Source organism: Anomaloglossus baeobatrachus, chromosome 6 (assembly GCF_048569485.1).
Source record: "Anomaloglossus baeobatrachus isolate aAnoBae1 chromosome 6, aAnoBae1.hap1, whole genome shotgun sequence".
NCBI lineage: Eukaryota > Metazoa > Chordata > Amphibia > Anura > Aromobatidae > Anomaloglossus > Anomaloglossus baeobatrachus.
Window position 1 is genome coordinate 19,521,262 of NC_134358.1, and position 26,936 is coordinate 19,548,197.

The window sequence follows — 26,936 nt, forward strand, 5'->3', positions numbered from 1 at the left end:
CAATGGAGATTCTGTTTTAATTTGTGATTTTTAATTAATTTAAATTTAAAATAAATAATGAAACTTATTTTTTTTTGTTTGTTTTACTTATATTATTGTTTTTGTGCTTAATAAAATCTTTACTTTATAGGGTAATTTTAACATATCACTGGCTACAGTTTATTAGGATATGTCTATGTATTGGAGTGCACTGTAACGCGTTGTAACGCTCGCGGCCGGTGTAGAGGCAGTGAGCGGGATTAGTGGACCCACTGGACCACAAGGGGGACCCGAGCTTATCCCTTGGTGGGAGGTGTTTAACTAAGCGCCCACCATGAGACAAACGCCAGTTACCACTCCCAGGGCAGTGACCGGGACTGTGGCAGCTGACCCCCAGGACAGGAGACAGTCTTAGGTACAGACACAGGTGCATGCAGGTACAGGTGAGATGACAGGGGCAGACAGGTATGGTGGGCACGGCAGGGACAGATAGGTATGGGAAGGCAGACTCAGGTATAGGTAACGGACGCAGGTTTAACGGGACCTGACAACTAGCTAGACAGACACGACACTAACTAAAGGCCGCTTTACACGCTGCGATATCGTTACCGATATCGCTAGCGTGCGTACCCGCCCCCATCAGTTGTGCGACACGGGCAAATCGCTGCCCATGGCGCACAACATCGCGCTGACCCGTCACACTACCTACCTGCCTAGCGACGTCGCTGTGACCGGCGAACTGCCTCCTGTCTAAGGGGGCGGTTCGTTCAGCGTCACAGAACCGCCGCCCCAATAGAAGCGGAGGGGCGGAGATAAGCAGGACATAACAACCCGCCCACCTCCTTCCTTCCTCATTGCGGGCGGCCGCCGGTAAGTTGAGGTTCCTCGTTGCTGCGGTGTCACACATAGCGATGTGTGCTGCCGCAGGAGCGACAAACTACTCCGTACACCGAGCAGCAGCGATATTCGAGAATAGGGAGGCATGTCACCGATGAGCGATTTTGACCGTTTTTGTAACGATTCAAAATCGTTCATAGGTGTCTGTCACACACAAAGACATCGCTAAAGCGACCGGATATGCGTCACAAATTCCGTGACCCCAACGAGATCGCTTGAGCGATGTTGCAGCGTGTAAAGCGGCCTTTAGTCAAGGTGTTGCACAGGCACCTTCCCTAATAGGAGGGAGCCTTATATACACAGTGCCTCTCAGCCATAGGCTAAGAGGCATTTCCTGGAAATCGCACACCAGCCCTTTAATAGGAGAGCCAGTGTGCCTGCACACGTCTAAGGTGCACTCCCGGGAACCCAGTGCGGCATATACAGTGCCTGGAAAGGGAAGGAGACAGCAGCACACGTGGATGGCCGGGGGAGGACATGACTAGGCCAGGGTGGTAAGTCAGTGTCTCTGCAGACACCGGCACTACACACGTATTTATAACATTCACAAGTTCCAACTTGGTCTTACGGGTTCCACTCCGGAGTCTGTTTTGGGAAAATATGGCAGAAAATAACATGGTGTGAACATACTCCTTTTGTATCATGCACCTCTTGCTCATTGGAGCCATGTATTTTTGGAGGGTCTCCATTTTCATGGTCTAGAGCAGTGATTCCCAAACTCCAGTCCTCCGGGCAGGTCATGTTTTCAGGACTTCCTTAGCATTGTGCAGGCAATGGAATCATTCAAGACATCGGAAATTGCCCCATTTTCTCTCACCTGTGCAATACTAAGGTAATCCTGAAAACTTGCAGCAATTGGATACTAGAATGAAGAGTCATAAGGTAAAAAACCCAATGCATATGGTAAATAATATTGTTACATTTAGAAGGTTGGCCACTACTTTATATATTTGCCATCTACAGTGACCAATAAATTAAGTGTATTGCGAAATACCGTCTTCTTTCAATTTTGGCACTGAAAGGCGCTATCCCTGTACCTCAGTTCCGATCGTGTGACCCTCAGCTGCCACGACCGCTAGTATCCAGTGATGTCACGTCAACTTCTGGGCTCTAGATGGTGACTGGACATCCCCCTATCATGCGGCCATTCACTCTGACTGTGCTGTGGGCCCACAGCACAATCTAAGAATGTAGTGTGCGGTACAGGGGCCCGCTGACCCCAGGGCCACTTCAGCTGGTTGTGCATAAAAAGACGCAAATCCAGCTGAAATGCATTGCAGCACAGAGAAACATTGGGTCCCTGAGCTGCAGATTGCAGGGTCACAGGAGGCAGGAGCCAGCGCTGGGGAAAATATGTCTACTAATTAAGGACATGAATATTCACTGCTCTCCACGCCCATAATCCCACCCCCTTCTCTGCATTGAAGCTGGTGCCGAGAGGTGGAATTATGCACATGGAGAGCAGTGAATATTAATTTCCTTAAACAGTGAGCATGTGTTCTCAAAGGTGCCGGCTTACTGCAGCTGTTGGGCGATCACGTGTGCCCGCTATTAAAGCGAATGAATATTCACTGCTCCCCCTACCCATAATCCTGGGCATGAGATGTGAAAATGCAGTCAGCTGCTGGTGTAACTGGATGTGCATGGCCGTGCTTCCTCTGTGTCACAAGATGCAGAAGGTTGAAGATAGAGGAAGGAGTGAAGGGAGGGGTTGGGTGGAGTTTTGAGTGCATGTCACAAGTGCTGCCTTACAGGCCACTGCAATGCACGATGGAACTTGTAGTAATAGAACATAGGAAGTCAGCAGAGAGGAAGTTGTTGATTAACCCCATCAGAGCTGGAGCCAGTAATGAGAATGTGCTGCTAGAACATGATAAAAGGTAATATTGCTCAAATTAGATCATTAATGTTGTGACAGGCCCATAATAGCAAGATTTATGGGGGGGAATCCGTTATGGTGCTGGACAACATTTTTAATTTTTGGATCTATTTTTTAGTTTCACTGAGATTTTAAAGAACATTTTTCCATTCATGTTCCATTTGATGGTCAGTAAACATGAATTGAATCTTCTTGTAGACCTAAACTCGCAAAAAATGGATGACATTGGATGACAAACAGGTGTGAATACTTTTCTCTTTAGTAAATTACGCTTCTTTGGGAATCTAAAAAAGTTTCCATGGACTACATTGTGCATAATTTCAGGTTCCAAACTACAAGACTGATCCATGCTGGAAGTTGAGGGATGCAAGGATAACTGAAAGCTCTTTGAAAGGACTACCCTAAATTACCTTGAAAATTGCCCTAGAGAGGTTCACCCTTCAATGACGGGTCTGTAAGCGTTTCCAAAAAACTCGTGTACAAGGTCCAGACTACAAAAGTGCAACTGCGCTGGTCCAATTATTATTCTCTGTGCTTTCAACCATGGCTGATAAAGAACTGTGGCCCATGAGGCTGTATTTGGATTATGTTACTCCGGCAAATTGAATGTGCTGCAATTTTTAAGATTTTGCGCCACCTTCAAATTTGAACATACATATTGTAGAAGACTGCATCAGAAAGAGAAAAATCATATGACGGCCAGATGGGCTTCCCCATGATGCCTTGCAGCTATCACATCACATGGTATCGCACAGCCAATTGGGAAGGACAATCATAGTCTGTATAAAAGCACAGGCAGGGAAGGCAGCAGCCAAATTAGAGCGAGTCAGGTTTGTGTGAGGACATCACAGCTCACAGCTTAGAAATGAAGAGAAACAAGAGAAAACCATAAAACAATGAATAAATTGTTGTAAATATAGTGATTAACAGTACAACAGTGAAGATGATTAGTGTATGTGGAAAGCACAATAGTGTCAGACATGTTTTTTCAGGGTATTTTGGTTTGTGAACTTTTGATTAGAAGAAACAATATTCCCCGCAAATTGAATTTCCTGGAAAAATTTGGTGAAGCCGACACATAGTAATGTAAAAAAATTGCCCTTCTTTGGTTACTGGGGTTGAAAAAGTATATTAGTCTTTATCAGGTGCCAATCGGATGGCCGACTTTCCAGTATGGGTTCCAGCTATTTCTTATGGCAACTTGGTTATCCTAAATATCAATGTAAGAAACCTTAAAGGGAACCAGTCACCTACTCATCTGTGTGGTGGTCCAATTCGGTCCGGTCTGAGGGGTGTCGCTGATCTTGACCCAGCGCTTCATCAATCCTTGCAATCACCGTCCTTCTTCCTGCTTTGTGTGGATGATGCATCCTACGTCATCCACACAGTGTCCTCCATTGTGCTCATGCGCACTCGCACTTCTCTCTGCCATGCTAAGGGCAGAGCAAAGTATTGTGGTGCGCATGCGCAGGAGCGGGGAAAGGTCAAAGAACACCTGAGCATGCACACTACAATACTTTGCCTTCAGTATGGCAGAGAGAAGTGCTCATGCGCAGGAGTGCAATGGACGGCACTGTGTGGATAACGTCATCCACACAGTGTCTTCCGTTAGGCTCCAGTGCATGCGCACTTCTTTCTGCCATGCTGAGGTCAGAGCAATGTACTTTAATGCGCATGGAAAGGTCAATGAATGTCCACACATGTGCACTACAATACTTTGCTCTGCCCTCAGCATGGCAGAGAGAAGTGTGCATGTACACAAGTGCAATGGAGGACTCTGTAGATGACGTAGGACGCGTCATCCACACACAGTGTCATCCCTTGCGCTCCTGCACATGCACAGTTTTTCCTGCCATGCTGAGGGCAGAGCAAAGTACTGTAATATGCAGGCACGAGAAAAGGTCAAAGAATGCCTGCGCATGCGCAATTCAATACTTTGCTCTGCCCTCAGCATGGCAGAGAGAGGTGCGTAGGATCGCAAGGAAAGACACTGTGTGTGTGGATGCTAAGTCATCCCAGACTCCTCCATTGCGATCCTGCGCATGCACACTTCTCCCTGCCATGCTGAGGGCAGAGCAAAGTACTGTAATGCGCAGGCACAGGAAAAGGTCAATGAAAGCCCATGCATGCCCATTACAATACTTTCCTCTGCCCTCAGCATGGCAGAGAGACGTGTGCATGTGCAGGACCACAATAGAGGACTCTGTGGATGACGTAGGATGCGTCATCCACACACAATGTCATACCTTGTGATCCTGTGCACTTCTCTCTGCCATGCTGAGGGCAGAACAAAATATTGTAGTGTGCATGCACGAGCGTTTGACCTTGCCTGCGCATTACAGTACTTTGCTCTGCCCTCAGCATGGTACTGTAGAGAGCAAAGTACGGTAATGTGCAGGCACAGGAAAAGGTCAAAGAACGCACGTGCATGCGCATTACAATACTTTGCTCTGCCCTCAGCATGGCAGAAAGAAGTGCGCATGCGCAGGATCACAATGGAGGACTCTGTGTGAATGACATCATCCGCACGAAGAAAGGAGGACGGCGATTGCAAGAAAAGAGGAGGCGCCAGACTGAGACCAGTGATGCCCATCGTACTGGAACGTATCAAACCGTCCCATAGGTGAGTAGGTGACAGGTTCCCTTTAGGAAAAAAAACAAATTTCCAGAGAAAATCTGTTCTTCCGTAGATGTGTTTCTTTTTGAGCAATGGCACTGCGTATAATTTTTTTTTCTTTTTGGAAAATCCTAATCGATGAAACGATCATTTCCTAATGGATTTAGAGAGCAGGAAAACTAGAGCGTAGTTTACACTTTTTATTAGAAATAAAAACACATTCATTTGTGCTCTGAAAACTGTACAAAAAAACTGACAAACACAGATTGGCAAAAATAAAAGAACAAACAAAAAAAAAAGAAAAAAAGAAAACCAAAAAAACAACAGGCAGAGGATTCGGGCAAAAAAATAAAAAAAAAATAAAAAAATATATAAAAAAAAGAATAAAAACTAGAAAAAAAATTTAAATAAACCTGAATCTTAACAGTTATTAAACAAACACATAAGTAAGTTATTACATAACACTGCTAATGTGCGGTGACTCGATGATTGGGGGCGGTTGAGGGGGTCCGAGTGTTAAAAAAAAATGAAAACACAGTATAAAGATATTTATATGGTAAAATTCATTATGTGTAATTATAGTAATTACAATATTATACAACACGGCACCGGAGGCCTTGTGCTTTCTCTTCGTATATATAATCTAAAATCTGACAATTACATCACAGTTTTAAGTAATCTTTTATCTTTTTTATTTACTATTTTGGATTTTTGTTTTAAATTCTTTAAACATTTATTGATTTACTATACAGTTAATGACAAGAGAAATGTCATTTAAAAAAAAAAAGAATAATAATAATAAAAAAATAAAATAACACTGGCGCCAAAAGAAAAAAAAATGCTTGCATATCAAGCAACTTGCTTTAAGATTCATTGATGCATCTTTTTCCCATTGACAAAAAAAAACAAAACAACCCCCCTTCCCACCAGGAGAAGCCACGGTGGTCTCAGATTCCACCTTTGCTCTCGAAACTCCCAAAAAACAAAGAGAGCTATATGGAATGGAGCGGCTCCGAGAGACGTGATGACCACCGGAGAGTAGACTTCCGGGTACAGGTAGCCATTCTGGATCCTTGAGGAGTCAAATGTAAAGGTTCTCGAAAAAAAGGAGAAGAGCAAAAGAAACAAGTGCTCTAAAGTTTGGGAACACTTTATTGGATCTTCATAGCTAATGTTTGTCAAGTCCCACAAGCCATTTTTACAAAACTAGATATATTAACATTTCTCTTCGTATACCAAAACGCCCGCTTGACTGAGCCGAAGATGAAGGTTGGGTAATCAGAAGGTATTCTTATAGGGTTTTCTTTAACAGTCAAGGGCTTCCATTCAATATATACTCTTCGTTCGCTCTACGGCACTCTGATGGGGGTCATTTCATTTGGTTCTATCTACTCAAACTAGACACGGTTGACCAGGATTGGATTTGCTTTGGCTACTACCCACTGCGCTGGGCCAGCTCGGGCAGACATTGTTGAATTGGACCTAAACAATACTTAATGGCGATATCGAGCTGGAGAATTCGATTTGCCCCGGAGCTCTTATATAATACACCAGAGTACTATATAATTGTTAATTATCTATCGGAAGCTAAGTGTCATTGTAAAGAATCGCCAGCCAACCTCGATGATTCCTCGGTGTGATCTCCACTTGAAGGTCCCAGTTGGTTTCCATGGTCTTCCGTTAATGGTCTGACCTCTCGCCTACGACATCTTTCCTGCCATACCCGGGAGAGAGCTCGTCGCACCTACCTCTAAGAGTCTAACGGAATTTCCCTTCTGAGAACAATGCAAAAAAGTACTTTAACAAGGTTTCAAAAGAAACCAAACATCTCTCCGTTTTATATGGAATCATATTCTTTAAAAATAAAAAGAAGTCTTTTCCTCAAGCTTCAGACCTCAGTCTGAAGGTCAATTATGTCTTGTCCAACAAGGGGTATCGTCGCACCTGTTTTCTCCCATTCCACAGTCTTTAGTTCTAAGGGAGAAGGGGACACAGGCTCCATGTCCTTTTTAACCCAAGATGGTGGTGACTGAATCTTCCTCATTCCTTCCCATGACCTCTTGCTGGGCGTCTGCTGTTTTTCTATCTGTAAAACATTTTGAAGTTCGGATTAACACATGAAAGGTAGATCGATAAGATACATTATAAAGATCATTTTCAAAATCTCCCATTAATTTGGGAAATCTTGTGATTCTGAGTTTTTGGGAATTCATAGGAAGTCGTCTGCTGGCCGCCATTTTGCTTAGATTAATATGAAAAGTCAAGCGGTAAAAAAACAGTCCAAAAATTATTGTGGCCCAATCCTTCCCTTCTCTCTGCTGCAGCAAATGACGTGCACGTGGTGTCGCTCCCCGGGCAGAGTAAGGAAGGGTCTAGTGTCACGGGATATTTTAATTACAGAACAGGGGCACCTAGGCTGGCCCTCAAACCAGAGACCCTGTGCTGTCCCTTATCTCAGAGGTAGGCTTGATTGTAGGCAGGTCCAAGCCCGCAGTGTGACCCCGACTCCTGTCCAAACGCTGATCTTACTCCCCCATCTCCCCCACCCTTGGGGCGGGCAGGAAAACACAACAACAAAACTCTACAGAAATGACACGGACAAGGGAGAACGAAAACTCATACACACTGCACTCACACACAAAGGAGAGACAAACGCACAGCAAGGGATCGTCCACACCACTGAAAATGTGTCTGAGGGCACACATCCAGCTAAAATACATTGCAGCACAGAGACTCGTAGGGTCCCTGCACTATGATGTGTTGGCCGCCGATTAAGGCTATGAATATTCACTGCTCCCCACGGCCATAATCCAGGGTGTGGGGAACAGAAAATATGCTGGCACCCGGCAGCTGGCCATGCTGTAAGTGGGAGCACAGTCATGTCATGAACTGTGCCACTTACATGCTGGTTAGTTGTGGCATGCGATCATCGGTGGAGGACATTGGGGGAGCGGGGGGAAGATGAGTATAATCATTTATTTTTTTTTACTGTGTGCTGCACCCGGGGGTATCATATGTACCAAGATGCGGCCAGGATAGGGACATAAACCAGGCTGGGGCCATTATGGGGACATGTACACCAGCATAGGGCTATTATGGGGATATGTATAGCAGGATGGAGACATTATGGGGACATCTATATCGGATCGGGCCATTATGGGGACATCTATACCAGGATGAGGACATATATACCAGTATGGGCCATATGGGGACATATATACTAGGATGGACCCATGATGGGGACATGTACACCAGGATGGGGCTATTATGGGGATATGTATACCAGGACGGAGCCATTATGGGGGCATCTATACCAGGATGGGGCCATGATGGACACATCTATATCAGGATGAGGATATACTGTATATACCAGGATGGGCCTTTATGGGGACATATATACTAGGATGGGGCCATACACCATAATGTGGCCATGATGGGTACATATATACCAGGATGGGGCCATGATTGGAGCATATATACCAGGATGAGGCTATTATACCAGAATAGGCCATGATGGAGAAATATATATGGGGCCATATTTTCCAGGATATAGCCATGATGTGGTCATACACCAGGAGGGGGGACGTATTTACCATTAAGTGGCCCAGGATAGGGACCCTTAGTACAGAATGGGGGTACCACACAATTACGAGGGAGAAGGGGCAACTCATATTGACTTTATAGGATTTAGAATGCTACAATGCCCCCTACATCTGAACAACGTGTGGGAAGGGGGGGCAGGTTCAAACTTTGCACCGACGTCCTTTGGACTCTAGTTACGTAACTGCCTATACTCCCAAGGCAAGCCATGATCCATAAGGAGTACTTAATATTTTTCTCTGGTGGTCACTTCTCTCTTTGTAAAAAGTTATTTGGTGGACATCAATTAACGTATGGTGGTTCATTGACCTAAAAAAACCATTATCTATACCAGCCAAATTAATGCAAAAAGAAGCAGCTACCCCCAAGAGGTGATCAGAAGGCATCTCAGCCAGCCAAGCAGAACCCAAGACAATGCTTGTTAGACTAATATTCTAAGTCATGTTTTAAGACACTTTAATGGGACATTTATAACTACATGTATGTCCGTCCCACAAAAGGAACCAATATCTTCCTTCTGGGGGAGAGCGAGTGTTGCCAGGATCTCCAAGAAGCTTTCATGATGACCAAGACAACATTGTATGTAAAGTTCACTTCTCCTGACTTTATAGCTTGTATGGTTTGAAGATGTATTTTCCAATTCTTTTTATTGATCTCTTTTTCTAGTTTCAACTCTAAAAGGCTTCATAAGAAACACACATTTTAATTACTATTCTTTTCCGTGCATTCCGACGGGCATATTGGATAACTTACGTCCATTCGGCCACCTGAGCCAAGAGACGGGATTGGGCCACTTTAACTTGGTTGCTTTGGAGGATTATCAAGTAAATAAGCTTTTAGCCTGTTATCCTCCGACCGCGTGGTCTGGCACACAATTATGGAAGCAGCTGGGACCAGCATTGTACGTCAGCCGTGGTTCTCAGGATACAGAACAAGGGACACTAAGCGAGCCATGAAATGGATGTCTTATGCAGGTTTCACCCGAACAAAACTTTTAAAGACTAATAGTCCTCTATCCAAACTTTTCAATCTTTCAGATATCTCTTGAGATGTTAAGTGGGCCAACGGACAACTTAATAAATGGAAATTCCATCCAATATACAGTCATGGTCAAAGGTTTTGAGACTGACACAAATTTTGGTCTTCACAGTTCACTGCTTCCGATTTTATAGCTACAATTTGCATTAACTCTAGACTGCTATGAAGAGTGTTCATATAGTAAAAAAAAAGTGCAAAGTCACTCCTTGCCACGAAAACTAGCAAGTAATTGTAAATCTGTGTGGTCTGTGTGATTCCATAAGTGGGATTCTCTAAGTGGGCAATCAGAAATATTCCAGAAAATGCCTATAACCTTCAATGACCCCACTGCCCCACCACCGTGCAGAGCTGCCGCCCCTCCACCGTGCGGAGCTGCCGCCCCACCACCATGCGGAGCTGCCGCCCCACCACTGTGCGGAGCTGCCGCCCAACCACCATGCGGAGCTGCCGCCCCACCACTGTGCGGAGCTGCCGCCCAACCACCGTGCGGAGCTGCCGCCCAACCACCGTGCGGAGCTGCCAACCCAACCACCGTGCGGATCTGCCGCCCCATCACCGTGCACAGCTGCCGCCCGACCACCGTGCGGAGCTGCCAACCCAACCACCGTGCGGAGCTGCCGCCCCACCACCGTGCGGAGCTGCCGCCCAACCACCGTGCGGAGCTGCCAACCCAACCACCGTGCGGAGCTGCCGCCCCACCACAGTGCGGAGTTGCCGCCCCACCACCGTGCGGAGCTGCCGCCCCACCACCGTGCGGAGCTGCCGCCTCACCACCGTGCGGAGCTGCCACCCCACCTACTGTCTCCTCCACAAAATCCTTTAGAATGTAAGCCCTCAAGGGCAGGGCCCTCTTCCCTCTGTACCGGTCTGTCTATTGAAACTTGTATATGTATTCTGTATGTAACCCCCTTCTCATGTACAACTCCATGGAATCAATGGTGCTCTATAAATAAATAAATAATAATAATAATAATAATAATAATAATAATAATAAAAAGTAATTAATTTCCACTGAATTTCGTCCCAGCCACAAAATGACCAACTGATATCAATTCAAGTGTTAACAAGGACAAGGCAGCTTTTATCACTCAGTCTTGCTGATTTAATTATAAGAGCTGACTAGTTGTTTTAAAAGGGGGCTGGTTCTTCAAATCATTGTCTTCTTCTGTTAATAATGGTTACCTCCAAGGAAACATGAGCAGTGGTCAATCCTTTGAATCAAAAGGGCTTTACAGGTAAGGACATTGCTGCTTGTAAGATTGCCTCTAATTCAACCATTAATTGAATTATGCAGCACTTCAAACACAGAGGTTCAATTGCTGTGAAGAATGTTTCAGGGTTCCCCAAAAAAATTCCAGCAAGTGACTGGACCATCGCATAAAAAGCAATGACCTACAAGATCAGTTCAACATCAGTGCAGAGGTTGCTCAGGAATGGCAGCAGGCAGATGTCAGCGTTCTCAAACATAGCAGCGTGAATACTTTTGGAGGCTGCCTGACGTCAAATGGTCAGTAAAGAAGCCACTTCTCTAAAAAAAAACAATCAAGGACCAAGAAATCGGACTGCAGAGGACTTTCTCTGATGAAGCATCCTTAACCCCTTCACTACCGGCCGATTTTTCGCTTTCGTTTTTTTTTTTCCGCCATTCTTTTTCTGAGAGACGTAACTTTTTTATTTTTCAGTCAATATGGTCATGTGAGGGCTCATTTTTTGCAGAACAAGCTGTACTTTTAAATGAAACCATAAGTTATACCATATAGTGTACAGGAAAACGGCAAAAAAATTCAAATTGCAAAAAAAAGTGCGATAGCACTATTGTTTTTGAGATATTTTATTCACTGTGTTCACTTTATAGTAAATCTGACGTATGGGTGTGATGCCTCAGGTCAGTGCGAGTTCGTAGACACCAAACATGTATAGGTTTACTTTTATATAAGGGGTTAAAAAAAAAAATCGGAACGTTGTCTGAAAAAAGTGGCGCACGTTTTACGCCATATTCCGTGACCCTTAGCGTTCTCATTTTTCGGGATCATTGGCTCAATGATGGCTTATTTTTTGCGTCTTGAGCTGACGTTTTTAACGGTACCATTTTTGCGCAGATGCTACGTTTTGATTGCCTGTTATTGCATTTTGAGCAAAACTTGTGGCGACAAAAAAAGTCATTTTGGCGTTTGGAATTTTTTTCCAGCTACGCAGTTTACTGATCATATTAATTGATTTTATATTTTGATAGATCGGGCTTTTTTGAAAGCGACGATACCAAATGTGTGTATACTTTTTTAACCCTTTAATTTTCAATGGGGCGAAAGGGGGGTGATTTGAACTTTTAGGGTTTTTTTTTTTATTTTTTAAAACTTTTTTTCTTTTTTTTATATTTTACTAGTCCCTATAGCGATCAGCAATCCGATTGCTCTTCCCTATCTGCTGATGACAGCCAAACAGCTGTAAACAGCAGATACGCTCACTTTCTGCTTCACTCGGCTCCGGGCCGAATGAAACTGAAAGTAGTTCATGTCTAGTACAGGAGTCATCACATGACCCTGTGCTAGCACGGGCGGTAAGTAAACGTTTACCGCGATCGCAACGGCGCTGTCACATATTGACAGCGCCATTTAAGGGGTTAAACGGCACGAGCAGATAACGATTCTGCTCGTGCCTAGCAGGCACACATCTCAGCTGTGAAAATCAACTGAGATGTGCGCCGATCGCGGCATGCTGCCGACGGCAGACCGCGGGCAGTAACACTATGACCGCTAGGACGTAATATTACTGCCCGCGGTCGTTAAGGGGTTAAAACTGTTAAAAAAATGATTGTCTGTAGATGAAAATGTGAGAGCTGCGATGAGTTCTGTGTCTTCCAACGTTAAAGCCTCCTGAGACCACTCATGTGTGGAGGCTTCTCATCCATGACCACACACCAATCACTGAAGAAGCAGGAACGGGTCATCAAGCAGGATCTGGCCCAGAAGCCGATATCCAGCCGCCGAGTCAAAGATTAGAAGTCTGGAGAAATCGGGGTCAGCGCTGGGAATATTGAGTCTCCGCATAAACTTCTAGAGTCATCAGAAAAAGTGTGGAAATGTGTGAAATGATGAGAATTCCGTAACCATAGAAACATTTGTTTAAAAATATCGAAAATCAAAACGTGTCAATCTCAAAACCTTTGACCACGACTGTATAATAAATATATAGATTGATGGATTTTTTGGGTCAGATTGGACTTTGACACAAGGGGGGGTGAGAAAATGTTGACCCTCCTCTCGAAATAAAGGACACACAGGAGAAGAGCTCTCGGGAACGAGTTGTCCATTAGACCTTCCTACTCCCCTTGGTTGTTTCCCCCCTCCTGGTTCATACCTTGCTCTCTGCTGTTGGTGACTCCTTTTCTTTCTCCGAATGTTGGAGCTTTCGGTTTAGATCTTGGAACATGTCCTGGTGGCGTTTTCTGGTGTGCATAATTTTCTGAGAAAAAAAACAATAAAACAAAACTTAAGATTTATTCTACTCTGTAACAATCCAGAGCATAGTCCCCCCATCCTTGTTACTATGGGGAAGCCCCTGAAGAGTGTTTTCACCCCCAAGGAACTCATACTCCAATTCCTAAACCAACAAACTCAAAGTGGGGAAGTACAAACAATTTATAATTTTGCTTGTTGTGGAGATTTGTTGACTCCCTCTCGATCACGTTTGCGGGAAGCTTTGAGCAGATTGAGTTTGCCAACCCGGTTTTAGGCTAGATAGCTAGAGGGATAGATAGAAAAAATAGATAGCATGACTGCCCGCTGACAGAGACAGAGCCACACGATGAAAATGAACTCCAGTGAACCTCTGAGGCCAGTGCTGTGACACAGGCGGTAGTGCGGGGCCGCGTCTGTGACGTTAGACCTTCACCCGAATTCATTCTCATCGCACAGCTCTGTTTGTGTCGTGGCCTGATTTGCGATCACAGGTGAAGGAGTCACCTGTGACCGCAAATCACCTGAGTAACCTCCCGCTGATCGCACGTCTCACTTCAGTCACTCAGGCGACTTGCTGTCACAGGTGGAGGACTCCGGCTGTGGCCGCGGGTAACCTGAGTGATGTCATCGCTGATAGCGCAACTCACTTCAGCTGCTGCATGAAGCTCACAGCGAGCGGTCATGCTCTAGGCCGCTCACTGTGAGCTTCTGATGTAGTAGAGCTGGAAGTGTCATGGAGTGTTGAGGTTAATAAAGTGGTGAAAAAGGGTGTTTTTTTGTCTTTCATTCCAAATTAAGGATTTTTTCGGGGCATGTGTTTATTTACTTTCACTTACAGATTAATCCTCGGGGGTGTCACAGACGTCTGCCATGATTAACCTAGGACTTAGTGGCAGCTATGAGCTACCATTAACTCCTTATTACCCCAATTGCCACCGCACCAGGGTAATCAGGATGAGCTGGGTAAGTTCCGGGGACTGTCGCATCTAATGGATCGCATGTCGCTTTTTTTGTAATTATTTATTTATATTACTGCACAATATAGAACCGCCCACCAACGGCTGTGATTGGTTGCAGTCTGAGCTGTCACTCAGTGTGGGGGCGTGTCTGACTGCAACCAATCATAGGCACCGGTGGGCGGGAAAGCAGTGAATATAAGATGAACCTAATGAGCGGCCAGCACTTTCAGAAGCAGGAGAAGCAGTGTGAGCAGTGTGACAGACGCGCCGCGCCAATGATAGGATACAGAGGGATCGAGACCGACAGAATGAAAGAGACCGAGAGCGACAGAGAGAGAGAGATCGAAAGACCTGCGTTTTTTTTTTACAAGAACGGATGCAAAATGCAACCAAAACGCAATGAAGAAGTGACATGCTGCTTTTTTTTTTTTACGCAACAATTTTGACAAATATTTGTCAAACAAAACACTGCCGAAAAAATGAAACGTGCGGATTGAATTTTCTGACATCTCATAGACTTTGTTGGGGCAGCACAAAGCAGGCATTTTGTGATTGACACAGCGCAGATTAAAACGCAGCCAAAACGCAACGTGCGCACATAGCCTTAAAGGAAATAACTCTTGCCTAAAGTTGGAGCTAGTTTTTCTTTCATTTTGAGCAACCATTCAATTTACTACTAGAGCCTCGTATATAAAAGCCCTGACCACCAAGGCAGAGAGACTGATGGTGTCCCTCTCGGAACCCAGTACCTCCTCTCCATTTCTAACTCTACACCCTTCTCGGGTGTACTGTCTTTTGGGAGAGTTCCAAGGATCTCCAATAAAGATGAGCAATTTGATTAACTCTACTCTGGTCCACCATCCAATTTAATCATCTGTGGCCGTCTGTCTTCACTTCTTTGTCCACAATCTCGGCCCAGCTTCCTTTTCACTTTCTAGGCCCTGCAACATCATGATGTTGGGAGGTGTCATAAGTGCCGAAAAATGCCGGGCGCAGAAGTATGGCATCTTTCGGCATTTATTACACCTCCCAACATCATAATGTAAAGACTGGCTGCAGTTGACCACCAGGATGGACAATTGGGGTGCAGCAAATCAAATTGCTCAACTGTAATCTCCATGGTACAGAACAGGTTCCCTAGGGTCTAAGGAACCTTGGTTGGAAACCAAAGGTGTAGATCCACATTCAATAGGATATGTTGATCAAGGGCTGACCACAGGGACACCAACTGATCCCAAAAAAACGACTCTAATTTCTCCAGCCATACAAAACAAATAGAGTGCATGCCTAGCCACCACTCCATTCGGAGACGGCAGAGACCTGTTCTTGTGATCCAAATCAGACCCCAGATACAATCATGTTACCGAACCTGTGGACTTCCCAAGCTGGGAACAAACCTTTAAGAAAAGCTATAGTACCCGCTTATTTCTCCTCTCCTTGATCCTGTAAACCAGTGTTCCCCAACTCTGGTTCTCGGGAGCCACCAACAGGGCAGGTTTTCAGGCTTTCCTTAGTATGGCAGTGGCACAGGTGATAATTTAGTCACCTTCACAGGTGATGATTTCAGCACTTGTGCAATGCTATGGAAATCCTGAAAACATGCCCTGTTGGTGGCTCCCGATGTCTGGAGTTGGGGAACACGGCTCTAAACCTTGTAACTATATAAGTAGGAAGGTCTTTTCTGTAGTAATTGAATGCTTTATTAAAAAGGTAGATTCTAATTTTAGATGTTTCATATTTATTTACCAAATTGGGAATATAAAATGCTCCGTCCTAGTCCTCATTCCTAGTTCCATAACTTTTTGCAACGTTTTAATTGGAGAAGTTGCAGTACCAATTTCCACCACAATCATAAAAAAATTCTTTCCATAGAAAATAATGCAACAGCGCCCCCCTGGTCAAAACTGTACAAGAACATTTTAGGTTCACAAGTAAGGTAGGCGTATTTGAATAAGTAGCCACGTAACCGCACATCATAAAAAATAACAGAAAAAATGAGAACTTTTAATAAAATATTAAGCAAAATCGTACCTCAAAATCTAATTCTGCATACCGGGATTTTCTTCTCTGTGAATAAAGAGAAAATAGAAATCATAAGTGTGATCCACAAACTGCAGAATCCAGCAATACGATGTGATGACTGCAACATGGAAATAATAATTCAGTCATTATCCTCCTGCTGATATCATTGATTATATCCAGTGTCCGGGCAGAGCCGGCCGATATCCACTGGAGCTCACCGCACACAACACTGCGGCTCCACGTGCTGCAATTACATCAGCCACTAACAGGTAAAATACATTTCTATTATTTTTTTTTAATCTTTACCCCAAGATCCTAATAGATATGGGTTTTTTTTTCTGTTTGTTTTATTTTTCTAATCACAGTATTATTTTTTTCAGTTCTAGAGTAAGGGGGCGGCCATCCTCCCTATACATAATCAATTATATAATAAAATATTTATAATATAAAATAAAATATAAAACCAATATAATACTGCCCCCTATGTACAACAATATAACTACTATAATACTGCCCCCTATGTACAAGGATATAACTACTATAATACTGCCCCTATGTACAAGAATATAACTACTATAATACTGCCCCTATGTATAAGAATATAACTACTATAATACTGCCCCTATGTACAATAATTAACTACTATAATACTGCCCCCTATGTACAAGAATATAACTACTATAATACTGCCCCTATGTACAAGAATATAACTACTATAATACTGCCCCCTATGGACAAGGATATAACTACTATAATACTGCCCCCTATGTACAAGAATATAACTACTATAATACTGCCCCTATGTACAATAATATAACTACTATAATACTGCCCCCTATGTACAAGAATATAACTACTATAATACTGCCCCCTATGTACAACAATATAACTACTATAATACTGCCCCCTATGTACAAGAATATAACTACTATAATACTGCCCCCTATGTACAACAATATAACTACTATAATACTGCCCCCTATGTACAAGGATATAACTACTATAATACTGCCCCCTATGTACAAGAATATAACTACTATAATACTGCCCCTATGTACAAGAATATAACTACTATAATACTGCCCCTATGTACAATAATATAACTACTATAATACTGCCCCCTATGTACAAGAATATAACTACTAAATAATACTGCCCCTATGTACAAGAATATAACTACTATAATACTGCCCCCTATGTACAAGAATATAACTACTATAATACTGCCCCTATGTACAATAATATAACTACTATAATACTGCCCCCTATGTACAACAATATAACTACTATAATACTGCCCCAATGTACAAGAATATAACTACTATAATACTGCCCCTATGTACAAGAATAAAATTACTATAATACTGCCGCTATATACAAGAATATAACTACTATAATACTGCCCCTATGTACAACAATATAACTACTATAATACTGCCCCCTATGGACAAGGATATAACTACTATAATACTGCCCCCTATGTACAAGAATATAACTACTATAATACTGCCCCTATGTACAACAATATAACTACTATAATACTGCCCCCTATGTACAAGGATATAACTACTATAATACTGCCCCCTATGTACAAGAATATAACTACTATAATACTGCCCCTATGTACAAGAATATAACTACTATAATACTGCCCCTATGTACAATAATATAACTACTATAATACTGCCCCCTATGTACAAGAATATAACTACTATAATACTGCCCCTATGTACAAGAATATAACTACTATAATACTGCCCCCTATGTACAAGAATATAACTACTATAATACTGCCCCTATGTACAATAATATAACTACTACCGGTATAATACTGCCCCCTATGTACAACAATATAACTACTATAATACTGCCCCAATGTACAAGAATATAACTACTATAATACTGCCCCTATGTACAAGAATAAAATTACTATAATACTGCCGCTATATACAAGAATATAACTACTATAATACTGCTCCTATGTACAAGAATATAACTACTATAATACTGCCCCTATGTACAACAATATAACTACTATAATACTGCCTCTATGTACAAGAATCTAACTACTATAATACTGCCCCTATGTACAAGAATATAACTACTATAATACTGCCCCTATGTACAAGAATATAACTACTATAATACTGCCCCTATGTACAAGAATATAACTACTATAATACTGCCCCTATGTACAAGGATATAACTTCTATAATACTGCTCCTATGTACAAGAATATAACTACTATAATACTGCTCCTATGTACAAGAATATAACTACTATAATACTGCTCCTATGTACAAGAATATAGCTACTATAATACTGCCCCCTATGTACAAGAATATAGCTACTATAATACTGCCCCCTATGTACAAGAATATAACTACTATAATACTGCCCCCTATGTACAAGAATATAACTACTATAATACTGCCCCCTATGTACAAGCATATAACTACTATAATACTGCCCCTATGTACAAGAATATAACTACTATAATTCTGCCCCCTATTTACAAGCATATAACTACTATAATACTGCCCCTATGTACAAGAATATAACTACTATAATACTGCCCCCTATGTACAAGCATATAACTACTATAATACTGCCCCCTATGTACAAGAATATAAGTACTATAATACTGCCCCTATGTACAAGAATATAACTACTATAATACTGCCCCTATGTACAAGAATATAACTACTATAATACTGCCCCCAAGCACAAGCATATAACTACTATAATACTGCTCCTATGTACAAGAATATAACTACTATAATACTGCCCCCTATGTACAAGGATATAACTACTATAATACTGCCCCTATGCACAAGAATATAACTACTATAATACTGCCCCTATGTATAAGAATATAACTACTATAATACTGCCCCCTATGTACAAGGATATAACTACTATAATACTGCCCCTATGCACAAGAATATAACTACTATAATACTGTCCTCTAAGTATGAACAAGTTGCCGATATTAGACATAGAATGAATAATTCTGGGTCATTCGTTTTTATTGTGGTCTCTTACCTCTAAGGAGCTCATGGAGAGTGTAGCGATGGTCTCACTTTTCGGGACGATCCCTGCTGGTCCTAACTCGGCCTTTTCACAGAGGCTGATTGGTATTTGTGATTCGCTGGGGTGCAGCTGTTGTAGCTGTTGCTTTTGCATGGGTGACCCTTGCTCCACGCACTTCATGCCCATGCGTTCCCTTGGAGGACTCTTCACCATGTAGCTGGGATCCGCCATGTTCAGGTGTATGAGCCTGGTCTGCGGCATCTGGTCAATGTTCATGCTGTACTTAGTGTCCTCCTTTGGTTTTGCCCGTAGGGTGGCCGTATTACTGGGCAAAATAACATAACTGGTGTCCATGGACTGCTCCTGTGCTCGGGTCAGCTCTGAGTCCAGCTTTTTGAAGATGTCCCCCTCACACATGTATATGGGCTTGGGCGGCTGGTTTTTGTCCTTTTTTAGGGTCAGCGTGTGATTGTTGTACTCGTTGAGGTTGATGCCCCCCAGGTAGTGTGGCGATCCTTGCAGATGCATTTTGGACACATTCGCTGGAAGACTATTAAAGTTGGATCCCTTCTGATGGTTCATCTTCATCTTTTCTTCATCTTGTAGCGATGGCCGTTTCAGGGTGCCGGTGATGGTGGACGTTCTACAGGCCGAGAGGTCCTTGTTGAGAGCTGGGCAGAAACAAAAAAAACATAAGTCTACGGCACCTTTTTTTCAAGGAAAACATATCAAAACTAGTATAATGAAGAATTGTGGCCACGTTATACACCAAATATTAATATTCCACTTTAATCGCTCAGATTCGCATTTCTATAGAGCTTTGTACACTATAGATGCTTAATATTATGGGAAATACAAAGATGGCGGAATGATAGCGCTGTACCGCTGACCTTCTCAATATCACACCTCTTCTCTGACATCACTTCCTGCTGTGCTCCTATTGGATGAGGTGGAATCTCACAGACTTCCTGTTCTGTCCGTCCCTGCATGCACTCGGCACACGTTACTGGTAATATGAGGAGCTCTCTGCTATTTTTTGATCATTTTTTAGACTATTGTATTCAAACTTACAAAAAAAAGCGGCTAAAATGAAGCTAAGCGCTGTAAGTATTACTATTATGTGACACCAGAGGCTCGGCAGAGGATGCAGTCTGTACGGTGCAGCTTCAGCCAAAAGCTGCAGAGCAGGACGTCTGTGCAGTACAGCTTCAGCCAATAGCTGCAGAGCAGGAAGTCTGTACGGTGCAGCTTCAGCCAATAGCTGTAGAGCAGGAAGTCTGTACGGTGCAGCTTCAGCCAAAAGCTGCAGAGCAGGACGTCTGTGCAGTACAGCTTCAGCCAATAGCTGCAGAGCAGGAAGTCTGTACGGTGCAGCTTCAGCCAAAAGCTGCAGAGCAGGAAGTCTGTACGGTGCAGCTTCAGCCAATAGCTGCAGAGCAGAAAGTCTGTACAATGCAGCTTCAGCCAATAGCTGCAAAGCAAAAAGTCTGTACAATATAGCTTCAGCCAATAGCTGCAGAGCAGGAAGTCTGTACGGTGCAGCTTCAGCCAATAGCTGCAGAGCAGAAAGTCTGTACAATGCAGCTTCAGCCAATAGCTGTAGAGCAGGAAGTCTGTACGGTGCAGCTTCAGCCAATAGCTGCAGAGCAGAAAGTCTGTACAATGCAGCTTCAGCCAATAGCTGTAGAGCAGGAAGTCTCTACGGTGCAGCTTCAGCCAATAGCTGTAGAGCAGGAAGTCTGTACAATGCAGCTTCAGCCAATAGCTGTAGAGCAGGAAGTCTGTACAATGCAGCTTCAGCCAATAGCTGTAGAGCAGGAAGTCTGTACAATGCAGCTTCAGCCAATAGCTGTAGAGCAGGAAGTCTGTACAATGCAGCTTCAGCCAATAGCTGTAGAGCAGGAAGTCTGTACAATGCAGCTTCAGCCAATAGCTGTAGAGCAGGAAGTCTGTACAATGCAGCTTCAGCCAATAGCTGTAGAGCAGGAAGTCTGTACAATGCAGCTTCAGCCAATAGCTGTAGAGCAGGAAGTCTGTACAATGCAGCTTCAGCCAATAGCTGTAGAGCAGGAAGTCTGTGCAGTAATTGAATACCACCATCATAAACCGGAATCACAACCAATTATATTGCATATAAAATAATTTTTATTATAAATACATGTAAAAAAGGTTGGATAATAATCAGGCTTAAATATGTCCCAGTACAAACATAGTATTGCAGGAGAAACAAGGACAAGGAGAAGCAGCACAATGACCCAAACATGAAAGGTAAGAGGCGCTGACTACTAAATAACCCATGGAATGTGTCATGAAACCAAATGATAATGTAAGCAACGCTCCATAGGGAATAGGGGAAGTAAGATCAAGCAGTCAAAAAGGAATACAAATCTATGATCCTAGGATCTCCATGTGCCGTCTAATGTATAAATAACGCAATCATAATCTGTAAGCAACGGCACATCAGAAGATTAAGATCCAAACCAGATCAAACTTACCCATGTGAGCAGTCACACCATCGAGGTCAGAGATCATGTGCCGGCACTTTTTCCTTTTCACCTCCCCCTTATGAAGCTTTGAGCGAGATGCGTAGGGGCACACATGTTTCGCCCTTAAGTGTCCTCAGGTGGCCCCCTGAGGACGCTTAAGGGCGAAACACGTGTCGGGGATCCGGGCTGTTGGATACAGCACCAGACAGTACACTCCAGGTACATATATGACTACTTTTTGCGTACCGCACAGTTTTGTTACACCTATCTCCTATCCGCTAGTGGAGTTTATTGCACGGAGCATAGGCAATAGTTGAATATGTGGTTCTAATGCTATTATGTATTGCTGTATACTTCTTCAGCCTCTTCATGGGCTAATTCCGCTATGGGTACACAATCTTACAATGGAAAAAGCCAACGAGATCTTGATGGCCTTATTTTGGAATCAGCAGGGGGTCCCAAAAGCTACCGATTATTAGACATTTGTGGTCTGTCCTGTCAATATGCTGTAGACCGCACTTACTCCCCATCGGTACGTAGACCTTACCGGCAGCCTTTCTGTGCAAGTTACATTTCAATTGATAGGAAATCTCCTTATCTGCTAATATCACAGATCCAAGAAGCGAAATCAAGATCCGCCGGCGGGAACGAGCGTCTCCATTACCGGTGACATGAAGAGCACTTTACATAATGACAGGTGTTCCTTTATTAGACGCATTCTCCTTCTCCAGGACACATAATGCAGTGTCGGGGAGATGACGGACGACGTGTTTGCCCATATCACAGTCTGGAAGATAACTACTATGTTTCTAATTGAGGCGTAGATCCCACATAATGCTCATCCCGAGAAGAGACGCGGAGGGATAGATAATGCGCTGCGTCCATCCCGTAACAGTCTCATTAATCACTGCACCCATACTGGAGAGATGAGACTGCTCTCAACCAGTGAAGGGTCTCTTTTTTTCTGTCTGATAATTTTTGGACAAAAATATTGCAAATTTATAAAAAAAAAAAAAACATGCTGCCAAACTTTAAGGTGGATTTTTCTGGAAATCATACAGTGTGATATGTAAAATAAAATATTAATTGTTATTTATTTTAATATATGACATCTATTTTAGGACAAATCCGTAAAGGCTAGAGTTAGGAAACTTTATTGAAAAGGGGATTATTTTTGGTGATAGATTATTAAAATTACATTTTTTTTCTTTAATTTTATGGTTTATCTGTTTTTAGATACTAATAATATAAAAAATAAACTAAAAAAAGATTATTAAAATTGCATCTTTTTCTTTAATGTTATAGTTTGTCTGTTTTTAGATAATAATAATAATAATAATAATAATAATAATAATAATAATATGAAAAATAAAATATAAATATTTTTCATAAAAGTAAGAAATATGCTGTTGTATATTCAATGTAGATTTTGAAAAAATCAAATAACATTACTGCAAATATAAACTATTTACTTGCGTTCACTATTTTTTTACTATTCATTTTGACATACAACATGTTTATATTTTCCTGGTTTTGAGTAAGGACTACAGGTATGAAAATAAATTTATAGGGGGTGCTATTTTAGGCAGATTTCTTTTATTCTATTTTCTTATTTTAGGCAGGGTTTTTTTGTATTTTGTTATTATTTTAGGCATTTTTTTATTGTATGTTATTATATGAAGCAGATTTTATTTATTGTATTTTGTTATTATTTAGGCAGAGTTTTTTTATTGTATTTTTTAATTCTTATTTTAGGCAGTTTTATATTGTATTTTGTTATTATTTTAGACATTTTTTTATTGTATTTTGTTATTATTTTAAGCAGAATTATTTATTGTATTTTGTTATTATTTAGGCAGATTTTTTTAATTGTATTTTGTGATTTTAGGCAGATTTTATTTATTTATTGTAGTTTGTTATTATTTTAGGCATATTTTTTATTGTATTTTCTTATTTATATTCTAGGCAGTTTTTTTTATTCTATTTTGTTATTATAATTTTAGGTAGTTTTTTTTATTGTATTTTGTTATTATTTTAGGCAGTTTTTTTATTGTATTTTCTTATTCTTATTTTAGGCAGATTTTTTTATTGTATTGTTATATTCTTATTTTATGCAGATTGTTTTTTTTTATTGTATTTTGTTTTTCTTTTATTTGATGATTTGTCCATTCTTAGGCACAATTCATTATTGCATTTGCACATTTTATTATCAAGGTGTAAAGTTCCAGATTTCTTCAGCTAATTCATTAATTGCAACTTTTTATAAAAAAAAACAAAAACTTTTTGTTTTTATTCCACAAATGATTTGCACTCCCAAGCCATAGGTGATTTTATGAATGCTGGATTTTTTTTATGACTCTTTTATCACACTTTAGTGGAACATGGGGCATTTTTTTAATTAAATAGATAAAAAAATTAAAGATAAAAATATTGAGTATTTTTTTTATTTTGAAACGTGCTCTATTTTGAAAATTTGACACCAAAAACATCAATGAATACCACAAAACAAAAAAAAGTGCAAAGATTATGAATCATCAGATAACAGCTTGGAATTTTGTTACATTTTTTTTCATTTTATTTTTATGGCCCGCCTGTTCTTCCATACAAAAAACATAAATAATCAGATAAAATTCATAAAGGAGATCTGGAGATGAGAGTGGATCATTTCCACTGGATCCTTACCTGAGCGGCACGCCAGATCCACATCCTTCTCAAAGTCAGACTGCTGCAGAAAAGCAAAAAGTCACAATTACAAGAGGTTTCCCGGGAAAATCCAAACAATGTATAACACTGAAAACAAGATGCAGCGTATCATCAGTTATTAGCAATGTATCCAATCATCAGGGGATATTCTATTAATGCTGATATATGGGTATCATCTGACAGAACAACTCAAATTTTATATTATAAATGTTTATATCAAGGTGTATACTCCAATCGTAATCTATTAGTAGTTATATTCTTGTACATAGGGCAGTATTATAGTAGTTATATTCTTGTACATAGGGGCAGTATTATAGTAGTTATATGCTTGTACATAGGGGTAGTATTATTGTAGTTATATTCTTGTACATAGGGGGCAGTATTATAGTAGTTATATTCTTGTACATAGGGGCAGTATTATAGTAGTTATATTCTTGTATATAGGAGCAGTATTATAGTCGTTATATTCTTGTATATAGGGGCAGTATTATAGTAGTTATATTCTTGTACATAGGGGGCAGTATTATAGTAGTTATATTCTTGTACATAGGGGGCAGTATTATAGTAGTTATATTCTTGTATATAGGGGGCAGTATTATAGTAGTTATATTCTTGTATATAGGGGCAGTATTATAGTAGTTATATTCTTGTACATAGGGGGCAGTATTATAGTAGTTATATTCTTGTACATAGGGAGCAGTATTATAGTAGTTATATTCTTGTACATAGGGGGCAGTATTATAGTAGTTATATTCTTGTACATAAGGGACAGTATTATAGTAGTTAAATTCTTGTACATAGGGCAGTATTATAGTAGTCATATTCTTGTGCATAGGGGCAGTATTATAGTAGTTATATGCTTGTACATGGGGGCAGTATTATAGTAGTTATATTCTTGTACATAGGGGGCAGTATTATAGTAGTTATATTCTTGTACATAGGGGCAGTATTATAGTAGTTATATTCTTGTATATAGGAGCAGTATTATAGTCGTTATATTCTTGTATATAGGGGCAGTATTATAGTAGTTATATTCTTGTACATAGGGGGCAGTATTATAGTAGTTATATTCTTGTACATAGGGGGCAGTATTATAGTAGTTATATTCTTGTATATAGGGGCAGTATTATAGTAGTTATATTCTTGTACATAGGGGGCAGTATTATAGTAGTTATATTCTTGTACATAGGGGGCAGTATTCTAGTAGTTATATTCTTGTACATAGGGAGCAGTATTATAGTAGTTATATTCTTGTACATAGGGGGCAGTATTATAGCAGTTATATTCTTGTACATAGGGGGCAGTATTATAGTAGTTGTATATAGGGGCAGTATTATAGTAGTTATATTCTTGTACATAGGGGCAGTATTATAGTAGTTATATTCTTGTACATAAGGGGCAGTATTATAGTAGTTAAATTCTTGTACATAGGGGCAGTATTATAGTAGTTATATGCTTGTACATAGGGGCAGTATTATAGTAGTTATATTCTTGTATATAGGGGCAGTATTATAGTAGTTAAATTCTTGTACATAAGGGGCAGTATTATAGTAGTTATATTCTTGTATATAGGGGCAGTATTATAGTAGTTATATTCTTGTACATAAGGGGCAGTATTATAGTAGTTAAATTCTTGTACATAGGGGCAGTATTATAGTAGTTATATTCTTGTACATAGGGGAAGTATTATAGTAGTTATATTCTTGTACATAGGGGGCAGTATTATAGTAGTTATATTCTTGTACATAGGGGGCAGTATTATAGTAGTTACGGTATATTCCTGTATATAGGGGCAGTATTATAGTAGTTATATTCTTGTATATAGGGACAGTATTATAGTAGTTATATTCTTGTACATAGGGGGCAGTATTATAGTAGTTATATTCTTGAACATAGGGGCAGTATTATAGTAGTTATATTCTTGTACATAGGAGCAGTATTATAGTCGTTATATTCTTGTATATAGGGGCAGTATTATAGCAGTTATATTCTTGTACATAGGGGGCAGTATTATAGTAGTTATATTCTTGTACATAGGGGGCAGTATTATAGTAGTTATATTCTTGTATATAGGAGCAGTATTATAGTAGTTATATTCTTGTACATAGGGTGCAGTAATATAGTAGTTATATTCTTGAACATAGGGGCAGTATTATAGTAGTTATATTCTTGTACATAGGAGCAGTATTATAGTAGTTATATTCTTGTATATAGGGGCAGTATTATAGCAGTTATATTCTTGTACATAGGGGCAGTATTATAGTA

General features: G+C 41.0%; 1 protein-coding gene across 4 annotated transcripts in view; it reads right to left on the reverse strand.

Moving 5' to 3' along the window:
• Positions 1-5,559: 5,559 nt before the first annotated feature.
• Positions 5,560-26,936, reverse strand: part of ADGRB1 (adhesion G protein-coupled receptor B1) — a 719,771-nt gene continuing 698,394 nt past the window's right edge. For 3 of the 4 annotated variants that reach the window (XM_075352815.1, XM_075352813.1, XM_075352816.1), the window contains 5 exons: positions 24,651-24,693; positions 19,495-20,153; positions 16,459-16,494; positions 13,368-13,472; positions 5,560-7,458 (listed from right to left, as the gene is read on the reverse strand). In XM_075352815.1, coding sequence (XP_075208930.1) covers positions 7,261-7,458; positions 13,368-13,472; positions 16,459-16,494; positions 19,495-20,153; positions 24,651-24,693 — 1,041 coding nt within the window. In that variant the 3' untranslated portion in view covers positions 5,560-7,260. The remainder of the gene's footprint in view (positions 7,459-13,367; positions 13,473-16,458; positions 16,495-19,494; positions 20,154-24,650; positions 24,694-26,936) is intronic. The other variant, XM_075352814.1, reaches the window with a different exon arrangement.